Source organism: Genypterus blacodes, unplaced genomic scaffold, assembly GCF_046128005.1.
Source record: "Genypterus blacodes isolate CSIRO-AG114 ecotype Tasmania unplaced genomic scaffold, CSIRO-AGI_Gbla_v1 ptg000133l_1, whole genome shotgun sequence".
NCBI lineage: Eukaryota > Metazoa > Chordata > Actinopteri > Ophidiiformes > Ophidiidae > Genypterus > Genypterus blacodes.
In genome coordinates, this window is record NW_027466935.1 from 4,083,627 (window position 1) to 4,105,000 (window position 21,374).

At 45.4% G+C, this 21,374-nt stretch overlaps 2 protein-coding genes across 13 annotated transcripts in view; both read right to left on the reverse strand.

Annotated features, from left to right (window-relative positions):
• Nucleotides 1-7: 7 nt before the first annotated feature.
• On the reverse strand, nucleotides 8-17,892 carry LOC143011075 (ceramide transfer protein-like). 12 transcript variants are annotated; one of them, XM_076163748.1, is made up of 22 exons: nucleotides 17,523-17,892; nucleotides 17,191-17,310; nucleotides 15,941-16,075; nucleotides 10,477-10,593; nucleotides 10,238-10,303; nucleotides 8,013-8,081; nucleotides 7,214-7,321; nucleotides 6,967-7,105; nucleotides 6,128-6,217; nucleotides 4,978-5,037; nucleotides 4,683-4,840; nucleotides 4,187-4,279; nucleotides 4,012-4,098; nucleotides 3,836-3,928; nucleotides 3,540-3,611; nucleotides 3,055-3,150; nucleotides 2,768-2,900; nucleotides 2,597-2,667; nucleotides 2,385-2,513; nucleotides 2,158-2,287; nucleotides 1,906-2,041; nucleotides 8-1,795 (listed from the first exon to the last, which is right to left on the reverse strand). In XM_076163748.1, the coding sequence occupies exons 2-21, from the start codon at nucleotides 17,296-17,298 to the stop codon at nucleotides 1,914-1,916; spliced, it is 2,082 nt and encodes a 693-aa protein (XP_076019863.1). In that variant the 5' UTR covers nucleotides 17,299-17,310; nucleotides 17,523-17,892; the 3' UTR covers nucleotides 8-1,795; nucleotides 1,906-1,913. The 12 variants fall into 12 exon arrangements, with proteins under 12 accessions (XP_076019863.1, XP_076019864.1, XP_076019870.1 ...); XM_076163749.1 differs by having other exon boundaries at nucleotides 6,967-7,102; nucleotides 17,191-17,892; XM_076163755.1 differs by lacking the exon at nucleotides 8,013-8,081 and having other exon boundaries at nucleotides 6,967-7,102; nucleotides 17,191-17,892.
• The window catches only part of LOC143011077 (proteinase-activated receptor 3), a 55,962-nt gene continuing 48,953 nt past the window's right edge, over nucleotides 14,366-21,374 (reverse strand). The window contains exon 3 of the transcript XR_012964886.1: nucleotides 14,366-14,376. The gene's annotated coding sequence lies outside the window, so the exon portion shown is untranslated. The remainder of the gene's footprint in view (nucleotides 14,377-21,374) is intronic.

Genomic DNA, 21,374 nt, shown 5'->3' on the forward strand with positions numbered 1-21,374 from the left:
AGACTCCTTGAGGATGCACTCTTTTATTTCTCTTTTCAAACACAGAAACTTAAGTGCCATGTCGTCGATACATTTTTCGATTGATCCCACAGCATAAGTGTGAACAAATTTCCCAAAAAAAAAAAAGGATTTCTAATTACATTCAAGTTTAACACTATTTACTAAAAGCAAAGTAATTGAAATATCTGCGTCAGGTGAAATGCCGTCTCTCTGCTTGGCAGAAAGGCCGAGCATCATCTGACCTCACTCTCACCCGCACACACACACAGGGGCGTCACAGTGTGCAGCTGTGACCTCCAACGCTAAGGCTAAAGAATGCAAACTGACTCTATGATAAATTAGCAATAATGTGGATTCAGAGATTGCTGATACTTTAGTTCACTTTTTTTTGTGCTGTCCACAGAGCTAAAAAAGTATATTTGAATTGAAATGGATTCGAAAAATTGGAAGACCGACGGTTCAGAGTGACAGTTTGATTCTAAATACAAATCATGAATAAGTTCAAATTAACAAAATCTATTGTAATAGCTGTTCCTATGTGTCAGACAGGAGGTGAGAGTCAAACTGAAGGTGCTGAGATGAGTCCTGATGCTTTGCTTGTATTTTTGTACACGTATGGAATATTGTATAGTACCTTATCACATTTGGTCTATTAGTTCATTTACTTAATATAGAATAGGACCAAATGTAAATCGACTCCAAAAGGAGGCCAATCAGTTAGGGCTAGATCACCTTGAGGCACTTTCACTGACTTCCTTTATTCTGTCCTAAAACACAACAGTCTTCATGTTCTGCTAAGGCATGTGGGGGTGAAAGTCACAAAATCACCTCCAGCAAAATGTTAGTGACACTATACAACTCAGTTTAACGTTCAAAATTCACAGGATACAAACAACACAAGTACAAGCCAAGTAATCGTGTACATTGGAGTATGTATTGTACATTAACTAAGTGGGGGGGGGGGGGGGACATCTTAGTGACTCGTTTCTCCATCAGTACCAATAAATGGTGTTTTCATGAGAGAGAGTCAGAAAGGTCAAGTCTTTCATAGAGGTCACCGGATTGATGACAACCCTCTAGACTTCTCTAGACCCTTTAGATATATATATGTATACATATAAATGATATTCATCTTCAAAGACTCAAATCATTTAGTTTTAGCTAGAGCAGCATTACAGAAAGTTAAGCAGCCCCTAAATTCAACACAAAAACACAAATAGGAACTGCAAATGGCAACAAAACAGTTCAGTCTATTAGCAGATATTTTGGTTTATTTTTTGTACAAACTCTTATAGAACATTACGTACATTTATATATTATCCATCTTCATCAGAAAGGACTGACGGCTCGACTGCTCTTGTGAGTCAGTATTTGAAATTAGCAGGAAGAAATCAGGAAATGTGCAGGGATTTCCCTTAGCAGCTAAGGTAAGGAGTCCCTCTGCTGGGTGTGTGTTTGTTTCACTGAAAAAAACGTTTAGTCTAATGTCTCCTGTTAAATAACATCAGCTTAGTGTGTTAGCAATCAAACCACATTGCAGATAATTACGTTTTGAAAAGCAGGTCATAAGTCATTTCTCTTATTAAAGACTTTTTAAATATTAAATGCATGACTGTCAAATCGTATATGTTGAAATCAGCCACCAGAGGGCGCAATTACACCGTTTCTCCCTGAATGAAGAGGAAAAGGGGGAGAAACACTGGGATATGAGTGTTGCTGTTGCGTTTGTGCGGGTTAGTAAACAGTGGGTCCTCGTGCGGACGTCTGTCCTTGTCTCATCGTGGGTGAAGGGACGCTGAAAAGTTTCAGAGTTGAGTTGTCAGACATCTGTGAAACATTCAGAGCATCTATGCACAGATTACAAACTACAAAAGCGGCTGAGCTAACTGCTGCGTGTCATGTCACCTGTGGACTCAGAAGAGGATGGGCTTGCTTGCTGTTTTATCCTGGACGTAAGAGGTGAACCTCTTGAGGAACTTGGGATACTCCCTCTTAGCCACGGCCCTGAGGACAGACGCAGGAGCCCACCCGCCTGGATTCACTGAAACAAAAGACGACACCACATCAGACACAGGATACAAACATCACTGAGCACAGAGGCGATGCTTGATCGCCTGGTGCACCTTCTTGAATATCAAAGCGAGGATGGACACACACCATTGGCGACGTAGGTGATTTTACACAGGAGGTTGTCCCTGCTGATCTCTTTGTCTCCCTCTGGTGGGCTGACCAGGGTCTGACAGATCATGCCAATGTTGATTTTGGCACGGACACACCTGTTGGTAGGCTACGGGACGTGACGAGACAGAAAAACAGGTTTAAAAACAACAACGCTGCAGATGTGAGCCGGTCTTGTGCTGTCCGGGTGCTGTGAGGCGGCTCACCTGCGCCTCGTCGTGATCCACCGAGAAGTTGCAGACCAGCCAGGTGTCGGGGTCGTTCTCATTGTTGGCCAGGATCTTTCTCATGGCCGACAGGTAGAGGACGTCCCTCTGCGACGCCGGCCACACTCGCTGCAGAGCACAGTACAGGAAAGGTAAGTATGGACAGGATATGGACTGTCACAGATCAAACAATGCACGTATATAGATTGTACCTTGTGTGTTTGATAGACGATGGCTGCACTCTCTGACAACGTCTCCACAACGTTAAAGTTTTCAATGGTGGCTAAAAGAGGGAGAGAGAGAGAGAGACAACATGACTGTTATGAGGAAATCTCCCCTTTCGTGTCATATAAGCAGTCCAGGTCTTAAAGACAAACACGTACTCTCCCAGTCGTTGCGGTAGGCGGTGTCCCAAAAGTAGTGGCACACCTCCCGACCCGTCACCCCCTTCACTGAGTGTGTGGCCTTCAGAGGGTCCAAAACAATGCCATTCTCCTCCACCTCTCTTCGGTACACCTGGACACACAACAGCAGCATTATTTATGAAAGGTGCGCCAGGTTAGTCTGCACCAGAGCACGTGCCCCTCCGAAAACCCTCCAGTAAAGTAAGTAAATCATCTGCTTTCCTAGCTTAACAACATGAATCGTATTAGCGTCGTCTTCCTCTTACCTTCATTTCTCCCTCCTCGACCACCAGCTGCCAGTTGGCATCCCCGCCAACGTCCTGCAGCGAATAGGTCATGTGACTCTGCACCATCTCCTCCACCTATCGCACCAGGCCAAGGGGGGAGGCAACCACACACACACAGGAAGTGGCGTGAATTCAAAACAGCCCTCGGACATGTGAGTATAAGTATGATGCAGAGAAGTGCTTGGAGACTGGGGGGCAACACACTGCTGCAAATCGCTACACCATGCAGAGCTACAATCTGTGACACAAACAAAGACATTTTGCGCCCACACATGTACACAACATTACAACACTACATACAAACGCACTGGAAGCTCATGCTGCTTTACTGGCTTGGTGCAAACGTTGCTTCTACAGCGAGTTAAAGGGACTCTCAGCATGTTTCTGGTTAGGCTTTACGGGGTTAATGGACGTTCAGCAGTCGTGCAAATGTGGTGACTTTTAAGTCTTGGCAGTGGGTTTACCTCGGCGCTGAATCTGTGGACATCGTGAGGGGCACTGACTATCAGGGCGGGGGAGGAGGGCTGACTATGAGGCTACAGGAAAGATGAGAACCCACATTGTGATGGACAGAAAAAACAAAAACAAAACAGAGGAGATGAAGAGTCACAAGTTACACACAAAGATGGCAGAAGAGCAAAACTGAGAGCAAAAGGAATTCAGGGGAAACAAAGTGATGATGGAACAGATGTAATGATGAGGGGTCACAGTCGTTTTGTAGGTCTACAGAGATCTTAACGGAGTGTGTGAGATGGGGCACCTTGTCGGAGAATCTGTGGGGTCCAGCTTTGGGATGGACGTCTCCAGACGGGACCGAGCTGGATCTGTGTATCCTCGTCTTCTCCGTCTGAGACTGGGCGGAGAGTGCGATATTTTAGTTCAAAGTATGGCGGCGCTTCTCAAGTTATTACATCACACACAGGATGCTTGGCTCACCTGTTCCTCTATTTTGTCTTGTCTGTCTAAAGCAGCTTCAACTGCATCGAAGAACTCATCCTCGTTGATGAGGCTGTTGGGACCCTCCTGTTAATGTCGGGGGGACAAATCTGTGTGACAAAATCCTTACACAGTTTATAATTTGTGTAACTTTGTGGCTGTATTGGAGCTTTACCTCATAATCTGGACCTCCAAAGTGAGACTTCTTCTTCAAATCATTGAGGGCTGATTTGTAGCTGTCCTCTATCCGTCGCCTCTTCTCCATCTCCTACACACACGCACGCACACACACACACACACACACACACACACACAGAGGATCATTGAATAAGCATAACAGTGCAGAGTGAGCGGCTTGTTTAAGCATTCTGCTGATGGAGTGAAGTGCTGCTAGATGGCCGAGCATCAAAATGTGTTTCAGCTCTTGCTCTCTCTCTCTCTCTCTCTCTCTCTCTCTCTCTCTCTCTCTGTCTAGCTGGCCACTTCTTCACTCTATAAAATGCACACAAAAAAAATCAATGATTGCCCTTTTTATCTTTTTAAGGGGGGAAAACTAAATCACAACAATGACAAATGAAAAGATGAAGTCATAAATCCTGGGTGCTCCTGTTTAAACGAGTCAGAGAAGGAGATGGACGCCGGCCAGGTTGGGAAGCCGGCGTGTCACAAACCTTATCTAGTCTCTTCTGCCAGCTGTCTTCTCTCTTCACCATGAGGTCGATGCAGTGAGACAAAGTGGCCAGGATTCCAGCTGTGGTGGCTTTGAAGGTGATAGCCTCGCCCTTAAAGTCAATGCCATTGATTCCTTTGGGATTCAAGGCCTGGAACACTGAATAAAAGATGGAGAAGAGCAGGGATGAAAACAAACGCTTCTCCCTGTAACAAGGACTAAAAGTGTACAGACCAACAACACGTGACAGAATGTTGCTAATGAAATTCTGTGACTTCTTGTTTAAAGATACATACATGTAACATGTTTGTGGTTGGTCATTAGATTGCCGTGGTGTAGCATGGACTTTCTGGCTTCTACACCAAACAATGAGTACATCATTATACAAAATGTTGCATTGGCAATTGTAATTGTTTCATTGCATGTAGACAGACACTGGATCACAAAGCCTCTGAACAGAGTGTGAACCTCCAGAGCAGGAGAGTGCAGAACCAAACTGAGGACAGACAACGTGCAGACAGGGACAGCGGAGTCTAAACCACATCGCTCCTCTTTATCTGGACACAAATAGCTTAAAGCTCCTACAGATAGGTACAAGTTTGAGCTGAAAGGTAGTGATAGTGAGGGAGAAATGTGAAGAAATCCTCAGAGCGCTCCATCAAAACAGTCTTGCGGCCAGATTGCAGTATAAGACAGAGGGTCTGACTGCTGCAGCAAACCAGAACAAACCAGACGAGAGGAAGCAACACGAAAGAGGGACGCCACCAAACGACAAGACTGGAGGCCGCAGGGATCAGAGAGAGAGAGAGAGAGAGAGAGAGAGAGAGAGAGAGAGAGAGAGAGAGAGAGAGAGAGAGAGAGAGAGAGAGAGAGAGAGAGAGAGAGAGAGAGAGAGAGAGAGAGAGAGAGAGAGAGAGAGAGAGAGAGAGAGAGAGAGAGAGAGGTGTGTGTGTTTTTTTGAAGCCGGCTAGGAGAGAGAGCTGCCTGCCTTGTAGCGCTACGTTTCATCTCGCCTGTCAACTTGTCAATCTATCCAATCAGCAAATGGAAACGAAGCTCAGCGTCCATGATAACGCCCATTACTGCTCCGATGAACCAGGACTTAGATTTCGAGTCTCATAGTGATCATTATGGCTTAAATGATGATACTGGTTCATGATGGCTGGTGTTGTGTTAAGGCTCTGGAAAAGCATTATTACAACAGAAACAATGGTGAAGACTGAAGTTATAGAAAAGTAAACAGCCCCACAAATACGGAAAGAAAGAGCAAGAACTCCCAAGAAACATCAGCACAGAAAAGAACAAGCAATTTCCTGTCTCCACCCAGCTGTGAGGACAACAAACACACTTTCCGCGGAGAAGAAAAAGTCGAGTTCAAGACTCAAGTTTGTGGAGTAAAACTCTAACTATAAGCGTCACCAACCAGAACGATGCCACTTTACTCACGTTTCTCTTTGCTGCCGTTGTTGTTGTTGTTGTGCAGGAACTCTCCATCCGTTCGAGTGTTGGGGAAGTCGTCCTCATCGTCCTCGACGACTGAGAAAAAGGAGAGAGACGAGAAGAGATTTGAGACCACACAAGCCTTTTCTTGTAAGAGCCTACGCAAAGTCTGTCAGGGTCGAGGAGGAGGGCAGTGCCTAGTCGGCCCATTCACCGCCATGGCTCCCTGTACGGCATGCTTTGGGTCAAGAGTGACACAAATCTGCTGTGCTGGACAAACATGACAATGGCCGGGATTCTTCCTCGGGATGGCGAGAGAGAGAGGGAGAGATAACGAGCGAGGGAACGGAGGGAAGGATGGAATGGAGGGACGCGATGGGGGAACAAAAGCAGGGTTTCATTCACTGTGGTCATCCGCAGACACTCAGCGCTGTGACAAACGGGTCCCTCAGCCAAGGAGGGGCGAGGGGGCGTGTAAGAATAACTGCTTTCTGAGTCACAACACGCACAATCGCATTCCAAATATGCTTTTCCTAATCGCTAAATATTTTCATAATCTGTCAAAGATTAAAAAAAAAAAGGAAATATCTCTCTCGCACAACAGACATCTTGTCTGTCTCCCTCCTACCGAGCCCAGCGGCAGCCGGGCCGGCACGTTTAGCATTCCTGTCATTTTCCCCTCAACTCCTTTGTTTCCACTATTCACCGGCTCTTTGCACGAGCTTCTGTTTCACACAAATTCTGTTAGAAAAGAAGTCGGATCTGGAACGCGACATTGCAGGATAGCGGTGACGTGTTGACAAAGCCACAGACGGCTGTGATGTGTGTGTGTGTGCGTCTCTTACTTTTGTCCCTCTGCAACTCGTCCTTGGACACGTCGTCTGAACAGCCGTCAAAGTATTTCTGAAGGGTGTCCACCTGCCTGCACAGAATGTCTCTGAAGGTCTCCATCTCTGCCAGCTTCTCTCTGAGGCTGTGACCCTTCTGGGGGGGAACAATTGATGCCGGTGAAGATCATCACCATCCAAACTGCACAAATTCAAGACAAATGTCCAAACGCTTCCTCCCTCCGCCTGCAAGCAGAACTCTCACCTTGAATGAAGACGTAGAAGTGGCAGAGTAGCCACTGGTGGCCGACGTGAGGGACAGCATGGAGCCATGTCTCCGCAGACTGGACTCTGAGCCGTAACCAGAGTCGGCCTAAAGACAAAGCAGAGAGGACAGAATGAAATGATGAAACTGAATGATTTCCATGATGCGGAGAACATGGAATCCAGTCATGGAATGAGAAGAGGATGCAGAAGTCTGTGGAAGTTGTAAGATTATGTATTGCAGTTTCATTGTGTCAACTCACAATGACAAGCAGAGGAACTTTCCCCTACTTTGGATGTAGAAAGAGAGAAAGAGTGTGTGTGTGTGTGTGTGTGTGTGTGTGTGTGTGTGTGTGTGTGTGTGTGTGTGTGTGTGTGTGTGTGTGTGTGTGTGTGTGTGTGTGTGTGTGTGTGTGTGTGTGTGTGAGAGAGAGTGAAAGTCATATGGCAGTGTCACATGCGTGGGGCTGAGTAACAGCAGCGTGCCTTGAAACAAAAACATGGGCAAAGTAACAGAGAGAAGAAAAGAGCATGACAAAGCAGCCGACCAACTCAAAACTCTGAAGTTCAGGACAGGAGCAGAAACTCAGGGAGATGTTTGGATCCAGACCAGCAACTTCTGTCACTTGAGTGTCAACTTAACTTAGAAACGCTTTGGAGGTGTGTGTGTGTGCCCGGTCTGACATCCACTACGGAAAAATTAAGAAGCTACGGCCGTTTCTAGTGAAGCGTTGCAAAGAGGAGGAGGAGCGCTGAGAGCGAAACAGAAGGTTACAGCAGCCTTCATCAAACTCACTTGCCTGACGTGTTGATGAAACGACTGACACCCAAGATTGCAGTGTTGTAAACATTGTGATAGGTGTGTGAGTCTGAAATTATAAATTGAAATCACAATGAGAGTCCGGCAGGAAAACTAGCTCTGTTGTGAAGAACTTAAGCTAGCTAAAATAACAATAAATTATTATATTTCCATGCATTTATTCGATTAGAGACACTTATTGGTGAGAAAATTAGTTTAAACGAAACCAAACAAAGAAATCGGAAACAAATACAACAGAAAAAAAGAATCTAGTAAGTGATTAAAACACAAATTTGCTCTAATTTAACAGTCTGGCCTTCAGAATAGTGGCGCACTTCCATTTCTGACCACTAGATGGCAGTAAACGAACGCGGCTGCTGTTTTGTCAGTCCGGGGTAACTGCCGGTCAACGACCAGAGGTAACTCCGCGCCGGTGCTCACATGAATTTCAAACAGTGCTGGTCGGCGTTTAGATAACAATCCTGCTGCTCTGAGACTCATGCTCATCGATACAGACAAACGCAGGTGAGCTTCAATCGCTGAGGCGGCAAAATGAGAAGCAGAAGAAGCCATTTTGTGTCTCTGCTACTTGTTAAATCGCAGGAATACTAAGAGCAGAAAGGTTATAAAACGGCCTTTATCAGCTCGTCCACATAGTGTCAACAATGCAAAAACACACGTACAGAGGCAGTATGTGAAGCTGGACAAATACTGCTGCGGCTCAAGTGTGTGTGTGTGTGTGTGTGTGTGTGTGTGTGTGTGCCAGGTGATTAAAGCTCCTGCACACACTGGCTACTGACTGTGGATATTAGGGGCAATAAAAGAGAGCTGGTGCTACTAAAAAGCTTCTCCCAATCATAATTGCTTTAGATGAGCAATAAAAAAAGGAACAGGTTTGTTTTGATATTTTGTTTACCTTACATGTTAACCTAAAAGCCTGTTTTAAAAAGGGGAATATAGACTCTAGACGAGATGTGTGGCTCTGTCGAGTGATAACAGGGATGTCTTGGGGTTGGGGTTATGTTTTGGTTGTAGTGTTTGATGTCTCCTTAGAGACGAGGAGCTGAGAGGAGCTGAGTGAGTAATGTGGGTTAAAGGGAAGCTGAGTCTTCTCGCAAGAGGAATTTTCTGCGGTGAGTCACTGCTGAGATAGAGGAGGAGGTGGGCCCGGTGTGTGGGGGTGTGTGTGTGTGTGTTTGCGCGTGCACAGCAACGGTTTTTACTCCCTCGTGCTCCGGCTGACTCACTGTGAGTCCCTGGAGTTGGGAGGAGTAGTAAAGGAGGGAAGCGGAAGAGGGGGGATTCCCTAAACTAAGGGCCAGGAATGTCCTGCATATGTTCTGGCAGTCAGACTGAGTGAGGGTGTGGCGGCTCGGCTGCTTTCACTTCATCCACCCCCCTCCCCCCCTCCCACCCCCCAAAACTGACAACTACAACTACACAATGGACTGTTACTTCCTCGGATTGCGTAAACTCCTTTTCTCCCCGTCATCTGCTGCCCAACGTGAATAATAAAGTTACGTAAGACTCTCCCAGGCTGTTGAGCCCTCTTAAACAGCGAGGGCGTGCGATGATTGTGCGTCCTATTTGGTAGTAGTGGTCCGGCCTGCCTCCATTGTATTCTAATCAGTGAACTGCCAGTGCAGAAGCTGAACCGGCTTCCTGCGTCCTTTTATGAAGAATGAATGCAAACCGCACGCATCGGGGCTGAACTTTTCTTTCCAATATCTAAGGTAAACATGCCGGTGGAGTGGAGTGAGCTTCACTGTGGTCCGGGGGCTGGCAGAGTCACAGACGGAACGCTTATCCCCTAGAAAATCACTTCGGTTATCTATAGCCGGTGATTCATGCCATGTTCTTAACAAGTCTAATGCCGCCCTTTCAGAGTTAACCATGTGTTAAATGTCTGCGTGTGTAAAGGGATCATCCTGACTCAGACAGTTAACCCACAATTATGTTCACATCCTGCAAACTGTGTGTGTTGCCTTCAAGGACCTTACATCAGACATGCACCAACCGTGAACAATCCAGGATCAGATTGTGCACACAAGAAACATGCTTGTGCAAAAAAAAAGAAAATGTCTATGAGTGCTTGGTACATAAAGTGTACAGGCAAACACAAACACACACACACACACACACACACACCCTTGCGGCTACAGTTTGAAATGTGCTGCGCTAAGAGCAAGTGGAGCACTCAGAACCCAGAGTTGCCAGCAAACGCACCAGTGGTGGAGGGATGATAACTGTGCCCTGGACTCCTCCCTTCTCTCGTCTCCCCTCTCTGATACTCTGATAGAAACACACACACACGCAGACACACACATAAACACACACACACACACACACGCATTGACATTTTGTGCGGAGTGTGCTTCTTGTAGCACCTGTACGTGTTGGTCATTGTGTTGAAAGTGTATGTGTGTGTGTATGTGTGTCTCCGTGTGTGTGTGTGTTGGACTCACTCTGTGAAGCTCAATCGAGTCGATCCATTGATGTCTGTGCTCCGGGTCTTGTGCTCTCAGGTACCACACGCTGTCGTTCACGCTGATGTCCAGCCGGCACTCGTCAAACTCGTGAGGCTGTTGAAACACACAGGAGGAGGGAAGGAAAAACAAAATGGAACCGTGTGAGTATCAACCTTCATCAATCCTTTCAAGCGGTGAGCTGTGAAATGAGAAAAGTTATGAGAATCCACAAATCAATGCCAATATGTTGAATAACACAAAACGCCACACAGTCGGAGCAGAGGTGTGTGTGTGTGTGCGTGTGTGTGTGTGTGTGTGTGTGTGTGTGTGTGTGTGTGTGTGTGTGTGTGTGTGTGTGTGTGTGTGTGTGTGTGTGTGTGTGTGTGTGTGTGTGTGTGTGTGTGTGTGTGTGTGTGTGTGTGTGTGTGTGTGTGTGACATGCTGCTAATTTGCTGCTAATTTCACTGCTGGAGGTGGAGACTTAAGAGCCCCCAGAGTTGGTTTGATACTTAACGACACGTCTATCCACGACTAAAGGCAGGAATGTGACTAGTGACGTGATCCTGGTCCATGTAAGGCCTGTATCTGTACGTCTCTCAGGGATACATAACAGCATATATATATATATACAGTATAGGGGGCATGGGAGCTTCCATTTTCAGGGACTGTCCCAGAGGAGAAGTGGCAGATATCTGACCTTTAAAGGCAACTTGCAAGATGAAGCAAATTCGTAATCGCCCTCAAGTGTACACTTTAAAAAGTGCTGCGTCGCTACGGCCAGCATCCAGGGGCTGCGTGTGCATGGGGGGGCGGGGAGGGGAAGGGACTTGGCAAGGCTTTAACAGGAATAGAATGAAGGTGTTGTGGGGGGGGCAGGGGAGGGGAGGGGGGGTCTGTGTAGTATTTACCAGCTGCATCCAGCCTTCTGAAGAAAACGGGCGATGGCGAGTGAAAGTTCAGGTGTCAAAGGCTAAATCACTCTCGCCGTCTAATCAGGGTAAAAGAACAAGCTGCCGGTGTGAGAGCAGCTGGGTCGCGTGGAAGTTGAGGACGTAAGAGAAGGACATGGAGGAGGGACTGAAAGAATGAGAGAGGGAGAGTAGGGAAGGGACACCACGTTCCTTTGTTGGCCTCCATACGAAAGTCATTTTGGAGGCTGATCACTTACTATGAAGGATCTCAGTAGGACTTCAATCTTGACTAATGTCCAACTAAGTCAACACGTCACAAAAAACATAGCGTTAAAGCCGTCACTATTGATTATTTGACGATTGTTAACGAGTGATATAACCTGGGAGGGTGAGCTTGGAGTCCAACTGGAGGCGGCCTGGTAGGAGGAAGTCATTCGCAAACAACACGGCGTTTAAGTTTAACGTTATACGCAGGGTGCCGCTTCTCCACAACCGAGACTTATCTGAACTGTACCCGGGGGACAAATGTGTCTGTGCGGCTGTATGATGTCATCCGGTCAAAACTCTACCTATGAGTTCATCGACCTGGCAACGCTGATGTCATCATGAACTCTGCGGTTACATTGTGTCAATTCATGGAGGGTTCTCCTTTGCCAGCTGTGGTTTAGTTGCTGTCGCTCTTTGATTTCGAAGAATTTAGTGAGCAACTGCTATTACAAACGTTAGGGGAGTTCTGTATTAATCTTCCCTGTTCTGAGAGACGAGATAGAAGACAACAGGCGCAAACCTCAAAGAATACAAAGTCGCAGAGGCATAACTGAAGACGGTGCTTCTTCAGTGGTTTGGCAGCGTAATAAACAGCCCACTATGGTGTCTTTAAACAGGTTTCATTGGTGGGCTAAGACTTGGCAGCGTTGCCCCGACACAGCAGACGCTCGATATGTAAGCGTTCCAACTCTGATGATGTAAAGACATGATGAACGACGACAACAGACAACTTAACAAAATATAGAATTCAATAGATTTCAGACAGCAGTAAGACAGGAGCCGCCGTTTTTTCGTATCACTTGGTTGCTAGGGAACGGAGATAAAAATCAAGTTACTGGGCTTCACCTCTGGACTGCGGGGGTCGTGGGTATGCATGAGCAGAGAATGAGTGTTAAGGTTTGGGAAGGTTGCTGGGCTCCGGAGGGCTGAAGGTAAACAAGAGTTAAATCAAGAGAAGAGACGGCCCCGGCGGCTAACAAGGCCTCGCTCTTTACATGATGTCATGTCACGTGAACGTGTGACCTCAGCCTGGGGGCTTCGTGTGAAAGGCGAGCAGAGGAGTAAAGTGATTGTGTGTAGATTTGACCTGGAACTAAATGAGACAGGAGGCAGGATCAGAGAGTTTAATCTCCCAATCGAAACTTTAAGCTTATTAAACGTCCATCTCCACTGAGACTCTAGAGCAGCCAGACTCTCTAACAGTCTCAACACGGCTGTAACTGCATTCAAATGAGAAAGAGGGAAATATAGATGAACCTGCACAACATTTTTACAAATATATCAATTAAGGCCCTGAACGCATCGATGCTTTCAAAGTGATGCTAGTAGACGACTTTGCGCGACTCTCTGCAAACATAAACTTCCTAGCCGGCTTCAAAAACACACACACACCCCTCCCTCTCCCTCTCCCTCTCGCGCTCTCTCTCTCTCTCTCTCTCTCTCTCTCCCTCCCGTCCGTCCGTCCAGCTGCTTTCCAGCTGGTGTACGTGTCCACAGTCACAATCTCCACAACTGAAGTGTGCAAAAGAAACACCAGATTTGCTGTAATCCCGCGTACAACAGGAGGAGGAGGAGGAATGAAACCCTGCCAATCTGCAAAGACTGCCTACATTGAAGATCATTACTTCTGCAACTTTAAACAATAGCTTCAGCATTACTAACAGGGCGCAGTGCCAGGAACGTGTGTGTGTGTCTGTGTGTGTGTGTCTGTGTGTGTGTGTGTGTGTGTGTGTGTGTGTGTGTGTGTGTTGATTCTGGACGCCAAATAGGGTCCCTGAGGAAGAAGCAGTGAGTCACAATGTGGCCACAGTGAAAGTAGAAAAGGAAAAGGAGAAATGCGGGTGACAGGAAGAGATGATGCAGTAATGTCTTGGAAAACGCATACACACATACACACACATAGGGACATGTGGCTCCTGACCCTCCACTACATAGAGGAAGTCCTACGCTGTGGGGAAGAGTTTCATTTCCTGGTTGAAAATGCGTTGCAGTTTCCACGTCCTAACCTCAACCTCATCTGCACCTCAGCCTCCCCGCAGCAGCACATTAGTCTCCTTAACTCCTACTTCCTACCCCACACCGGGACAGATATTCAGAGGGATAAGGGCTCATGATGGATCGCCTCCAATTCATTACCATGTAGTGCCTCTATCCTGTAACACCCAGAAGGAACAATTACAGCTTCGACTGATCCACTGTGTGCTTCTCACCATCGCCAGCGGTGTTATGGTGAAAAGAGGAAATTACAAGTAGGCCAGAGTGTTCTTAACTGATCGCAGGTTGAGAGGGAGACGGTATGGTTAACACCTTTGTGTCGCAATTCATTCTGGTAGTAGGCAAGATTGCAGCAAAAGTTACGCTTCGTTAAAAACGGAGACTAGATCAAGTTTGTGTTGTTTTAAAAGGAGTTAATGATGCAGTCAGGTGTTCTTGACATGTTGTTGTAGCAGCCACCTTCCACACACTCTGTTCTGCCAACAAAACCCTAGTGGGCACGCCTCATTGCAACCACCTGAAGGATTCCAGCACGGCAAACTTACATAAGGCGGCACGGCAGCATGAAAGAGAAGCCCAGCCGTCAGTGATGAGACGAAGCTTGAGCAATGGAGGATATAATCTTGATGCCTGATAGTGATAAGCGACAAAAGTCACATGTTTGAGAGAGAGAGAGAGAGAGAGAGAGAGAGAGAGACCAACTCAGGTCTACTCTTATATTCTTCTACCTCCACTTTCTCCCCCTTTATAACAGCAATGCATCAAAAACACCAGAGCAGTCGTTCTGTCTTGGTGCAGTTGGCGTGGTGCCCCTCACCCAAAAATGCTTAGTAGTCCCGGCACACACACACACACACACAAAAAAAGGTGATCCTGGCACAGAGAGCACTGAACATTATCTGGCTACTGATCAGACGTGCATGCGGTCACATCCTGTAGAATCCCATGTAGATCCCAGCTCGTGTAGCATCGTGTCCTGTTACGACTGCTTATTGTTGCCGTGATGACTTTTGTCATACAAATCCAGCACACACCAGTACAAACCAAGGTGCAGTGAGTGTCTTTGGCGTTTGCTAAACTTTTTCCAAACTGGAGCGCCCAGTGTTTCATCATCTCTATTTGTTCATCTGTGGCAACAAACACACACACACACACACCCCAAGGAGCTGTCAAAGCTATAAACAAACTCTGAGTCGAACACAGAAATGGCCTCAAAGACAGACGTTTCAGTACAGAAGCAACCACACGGCTTCTTCACAAGCGACTACATGATGTCACAATGGATAGGAGACTTCAAACAGCTATTCCCTCTTGCTTCTTTAATGTTTCTCAAAGTGTTGACTGAGTGGGCATGGGAGGGTGAAAGTTAAGTTTAAAGGGGTCAATGATTGACTTATAGATGAGTGGCACTAGTAAAGCTCTACATTATTTATGCCGCAGACTTCTGACGCATATTTCCACTGGAATGAGAAATGACGACGGTAGTGCGCAGCAAAAAAAAAAGCTTCATATTTACATAAGTTGGGAAAGGATAAAGCTGAACAAATAAGAGCTTTAGGCCGCCCTGCAACTGTAACTCATTCATTTCCACCTTTGTTAATGTGTGGAGACTTGAGACGAATCAATGTTCTTACCCCTGAGAACCCGAGAGAGAAATGACAGAAAAAGGTGTGAACATCCAAAAGTTACGACAAATTAATAAACACGATTACATTTCTAAGCGCGCAGCATCGTAACCGTAACGCTTTTACTGCCGCCGTGACCTCTGGCACAATTCTGCCGTAGCCTATCCCTATGTAAATGGGATCAAAAGAAGAGGTGGGGTCTCTCCTCAGGAATGAAAAGAGAAACAGTGTGAGAGTGAATGCCAGACATATGACGCACATGTTTTATATCAGAAGAAAGAAAGAAGGGGGGAGAGAGAGAGAACACCAGCGCGAGAGGAAACAGTAATGGATCCGCCTGCTCGCTTACAATTCTCCTTGTGTTCTTCATCCACTTGTCTCATGTGTATCAATTTTAAAGATGTAACAGCGTTAAGAAGCAGTGGATTGTTTTACTTTAACCAGGTAAAAAAAACAAGAGAGCACTTTATAATAGAAGCTATAAACGCCTTTATTTACTTTCTTCTCACTTGGGACTGCTCAGAGTGGAAGTTAAGTAAAGAAACAGTGCAAAGGTGTTTTTTCTGCCGCTGTGTGGTTTAAACTGCAGTCCTGTTTGCTGTTTTTCTTTAAAGTACAATCACCAGTGAACTGCTTGTGGCACAGAATCACACGGGTACTCACGGTAATGACGGCTTTGCTGAGGCAGAGGGATCCACGGCAACCGTACTCGGTCTCATCCTGAGACTTGTAGTAGCTCAGCGTGTTGTTCTTCAGCACCACCCAACGATCCTGCCAGCCGTGGATGTAATTTGTCCACTGGGAGGAAAAACAAAACATCTGTTAGTATCCATTTAGTATGTGCCTGATTTCAGATGCTTGCAACTCTGGATATTCTAGTATTCAAGACTTGTAGAGACACATGTTGGGGTAGTTCGGAACATATACAGTCTTTGTAACAAACCCGTATAGGCAGCAGGTGTTAGCATGATTTTAAACAGGCGAGTTCTTTGAATGGGGATCTGCATAATCTCACAATGTGCTTGGTTAGCAGGTCAGCATGCAATCTGTTTACAGGAAACCTGAGCAGGGTACAGTGAGATTAATACCCCCCATTAGGTTGCCAAACAGCTTAACTCATTAAAACAACGGACAGCGGCAAAGCAACTGTGGTGAAGAAACATTAACAAGTCTTTAGATGATGGACTGAGACATTTAACTATTGTCAAAACAACATTTACAGCGGGAGTAGCACTTGGGCCTAGAAGACCAACCGCCACGGTGTACCCACATTGTTATTACTGTAGACAAGACGTCAGAACGCTCAGGCTCCCTTTACCCTTTAGAATGAGTTATTCAATATGCGATTAACCAGAGAAGAGAACAAAGACCTTTTACCTCACGCTGTCAGGACTTGTGTATTATTAGTATGTTAGTTATTTATTTTAGTAACAGCATGGTGCATACATTGTCCAGCTGTGTTCTATACAGTCCTGATATGAACCAAGGCTATAAATACACTGAATTGGCAGTCTTAGTCAAGTTTATGATAAATTTAAAGTAGTTCATGCGGAAAAGGGCTGTATTTACCTCACCCTCTACCCACTTTACACATCAAAACACGGACTAATCACACTCATTATGAGCTGAAGTGTTGCATGCCTGGTCTACTCTTTCATAATCACTTAAGATTGTGTCATAAATCCATTGTGACACAGAGATTTCTCATAGTTTCAGTAGGGATTACAACATTACTGAGCAACACCCTGGAAATGTGACCACAGACTGTGATAAATAAAAGGTTACGTCAGGTGATTAGTCTCATTTTCTCACGTTCCTCTGATCTGTAGACATTAATCATGCTGGCAGTTCAGCCCCGGGCAAATCTGGCAGTGAGACTGATCTGAGGCAACGCTAGAGGAAATTCCGGTTACCTTGCTGAGGACTCCGCTGAACTCTGAAATACCAACAGGATGTCCCGGCTCCACCGGCTCTAAATCCTCTTCAGAGCCCGAAGAGTTCCAGCTTTGGTTATCTGACATTTCCTTATCTGGCTAACGTTAACAATCAAGAGTAAAAAAAAAAAAAATGAAATGGAGTTAACAGACAGTATTAGATTATCTGTCTGGACAACGTGACAAGCGTATGAACAGCAACAGTTCACAAATTCATGTTGTTATGATCGTCGGGCTAATAGCTTTCAGAGTCCATCATGAGTTCCGGCGAACAGCTGTGCGTTAAACGGGACGGTGGCTCGCTCGCTCACCGCGTCTGTAACGCCAGTAAGTCCATGCGTTGTGGATCACGATCGCGGACGAATTGTCAAGATCTGTTTGCGGTAGCTGTCAACTCCTCGCCGCTCGCCGCTCCTTTCCCCCCCCCCCCCACCAGCCTCCCGGATGAACGCTGGAGTCCCTGGAGTGGCAGCAGAGGGTGAAATTTACACAAATGAGCACCGGCGAGCTTTCAGCAGATGGCGGTAATCCGGTGCAGCAGAAACATCCCAGGCACTAGCAGGAGGGGGCGGGGGGGGGGGTTTGTTTTTCGTCTGTAGACCAAAGTGACAGCTCTCAGCATAACGCCATCTTCAACTGACGTCTCTACGGCCGCTTTGCTTGCGCTGAGCTGAGGCGTGTTCCAACTTGTGCTGCGTAGGGGCGCTGGCTCTGCGTTGACGTCACCAAATCCACTCCTAATTTGGGATCAGACTCCGCCCCCTGCCGCCTCAAAATAGACCCAACAAGTCTGATGCTCCACATTACACAGAATACATGGACACTAATGCCCAGTTTACATTTGTTTTGCCTTTGTATGACCTGATTGAACGTCATTAGGGTTGGGGTTTTTTTTTTTTAGTTTAATCCAAACCAATATGCGGCTGCCAGAACAGTTAGATTCTAAAGAAATAATGTAATACCTGGTAACTGAAGTTCTCCGTGTAGCCATCAGCGGCAGCACAACATCGATAATGTAGCTCGTAACACCTATGTTATAATTGACGATTGATTGATTAATTGTAATTACAGTCTTGAAAAATAAGAATACCTGTGTTGTCCAAATATGTTATTGCTCAAATCCGACTTTCTGATTAATATTGAATAAACACAAACGATTGCTGAAGTGAATAACAGTGAGTGTGCTTCACGTTTGTCTGTTACGTGAATGTGGTTTCTTAGAAATTCTTCAAAATCTTTGCTTCCATTTCCAATTCAATAAACAGCTAAATGAATAACAGTATTAATAATATCTGTATTTTAACTTGTGGTTTAATTTAGGAAACAGTTGAGGCAATTCCCATTATATGACTGTGTTCACACATGATGACTGTGTGATTCATAAATCACGACTCATAAAGTCATAATGTGGAACGGGCCCAGAGAGATTATGTGTTCATCATATGATAATTACTCTTGAATGTCTGCTCTGTTGCCTTCAAAGAGGCAATCTCAAGTTTGTCTGTAACTTATATGTTGCTGCCCCTATTAAAGTATATTAATAGTCTCAGTCAGGCTTATTGTGTAATTAAAGGTTCTATCAGAATAACATACAGGCAGGTTTTTTAAGTTCATTTAGAGGGCAGGAAAGAAATATTAGGAATGTTCCACCCATGCAGGGAAATAAACCAACTCAGGGAGGCAAAAGTGCAGAATGTATGTTTCCAAGTGCAATCTCAGTTCAAGGCTAGAAACTCACATAATGCTCAGTGACATAACATTGTTTACGCTCATTCATCACATGTCCCCCCCTCCCTACTTCTCCGTTTTGCGTGCTTGTACTTATATTAACACGAATCATGTGATAAGCCTTGTGCACTTTAGCACACAGACACAAGCCTTTCGTTATAGAACTCAAATATGCTTCCTTGCGAGGAGAGAAGAGGGGAGGGGAGGGGAGGGGAGCGGAGAGGAGAGGAGAGGAGAGGAGAGCAGAGGTTGTAATCTTATCATGAGTTTTGTGGTTCTAACTGTCCCATGATTTGACGTGGGAGTGGAAAACCACAAGACCTCTATTAGCAGAACAAATCAGTTCTTCTCCACTTTAAAAAAAATTGTCAGGGTGAAAAATAACTACCAAAATAGTGATTTAAATAGCTAGATGGTTTGGGTAGTGGTTCCTTTAGGACACCAGAACATATTGATCCTGTCTTCTCTATAGTATTTTTTTCTGGCCTTTTGCTTTGCAGTAAACACAAACATGACAGCCACAGAGCAAAACAAAGTACTGTATACTTTAAATTCAATACCATTAGTGTGCCAGAGAGGGGAAGAAATGTGGGTTAGCCTCCTCTGAGTCCTCACTGGTGATGTCTGATCTGGTTTAACCTCACAGCCGATCCCCTCCCTTCTCATTAATTCCTTAGACATCCTGACAGTTACTCAGCAACATGGTGGGTCTGCTTGGGGAAAGGGATCACAGATAACCTGCTATTGGACTGGACAGGATTAGGGGTTGATTTATTCACAAAGACATACAAATTGTCCCTGACTTAGTGGATCTGTGATTCATTTAGAGGCCGGGATTCAAGGTCTATGACTCAGGCTGGGCTGATCAAGCAGTAACCTGATTAAATCACATCCTCTCTCGAGATGCATATTCCTCAGTGGTCAGCTGCTCCAAGAGGGCAAGGAAGAAGGAAACAGCTGCTTCACGAGGATGGATTACTTTACAGTCACACTGCTGTCATTCACACGCTGGTATGACTGCTCTCTCTGGGTCAGGTAAAGTCAGTCTAACGTGATCAAACTGGAAATATTTTTCTGTGGCAGGTTTGTGACTGTGACCACAGGTATGCATGGACACACACACACTGCATGAATGGAGGCACGGTGGACTTTATTTACTACACTTGAGCAAAGGAACAACTCAAAATAGTGCACTGCTGTCTCATGTTGCCAGAGTAACAAGTACTGTTTGTTTGGCTTCTAAGTCTTCCCCTGCTTCTGTCTGTGCCTCTGTTTCCCAACATGTCTAGTCTCACGGAAACACACACAATAGGCGAGGTTTTGATTACATAATTGATTGCGACTATGCCCAATTATTAAACATGTTCGGCCGCCACTGCTACACACACCTTCACACCATTTGTTTGACCATTTTAAGCACATGCAGTATATTTTTCTACAACATAATCAAGGTATTTATTCAGAATTAGTTTAAAATAATAACAATAATACTGCTCTGGCCCTGTCTGCATGTGTACGTGCCTTCTGACTGGTAGACTGAGGGCACATTTCAGGTGAAGTCTCGCCCAGGAGGCCTCAGCAGAGGTTGGGGGAGGGTTTGGTCTTCAACACAGGCTTGCTGCGCCCTCTACTGGTGGCTGTGAAACATGAACGTGAATGTCATTACATTACAAAATTGTACAATTGAGCTGACATTTTTAATTAAAGACGGATCTTTTTTAGATGCTATACTGAAATAAAAATTGCTTCATTACGTATTAATTAGTCAATGAAACAACGTGGAATTAAAAACATCAGTTGTTCACAGTAGTTACCTAAATAATACAATCAAATGTAATAATATTTACATATACTATATAAAGACAAATAGTAGACTATTATCACATGCTTAAGGGTATTGTGACAGGAAAAATACATGAAGATGTTCCACGTCCTTTTGCTGGCAGGGGGGCAGAACACATTATGCTTCAACGATCAATACTGTCACTGGCTGTCACCTTAGAGTTTTCCACTGCTGCTCAGTCACTTGGCTTACCTCTGTCCCTCTGTTTATATATGAGCCAGTTGTATCAGCCAGTAAAATGGTCATTGGGCCTCACTGAGCCCTAGGCCAGCTGTAGTTTGCTTAGGCTTATGTTTGTTTAAGCTACTATGTGAGGGTCGGGTAAGATAGCAAATTTATCCAACAAATGTTTGCATTGTTTGTTCATTGTTTGTGCGGTTCCCTTCTCGCTTTCCTCATTGTTTGCTGTCAAATAACATGTTGGATAGACAGCAAGGTATAATGAAAATCTATATATGATTGTCACCCCATCACCTCTGATCAAATAAATAATGTTTTCTTGACACAGATCGAATATATTTCCTTTGCACACTTGATTCATCTGTGTCCATTCTGCCCTCCTTGTATAGCAGGCAGTCATTTGCCTTCCTTA

Coding starts and splice junctions, on each gene's coding strand:
- LOC143011075 (XM_076163748.1), bottom strand. CDS start 17,298: ATGTCAGATAACCAAAGCTGGAACTCTTCGGGCTCTGAAGAGGATTTA. Junction 16,076..17,190: donor TCAGCGGAGTCCTCAGCAAG/GTAACCGGAATT, acceptor TTTTCCTCCCAG/TGGACAAATTACATCCACGG. Junction 4,280..4,682: donor GGCAGAAGAGACTAGATAAG/GTTTGTGACACG, acceptor GCGTGTGTGTAG/GAGATGGAGAAGAGGCGACG.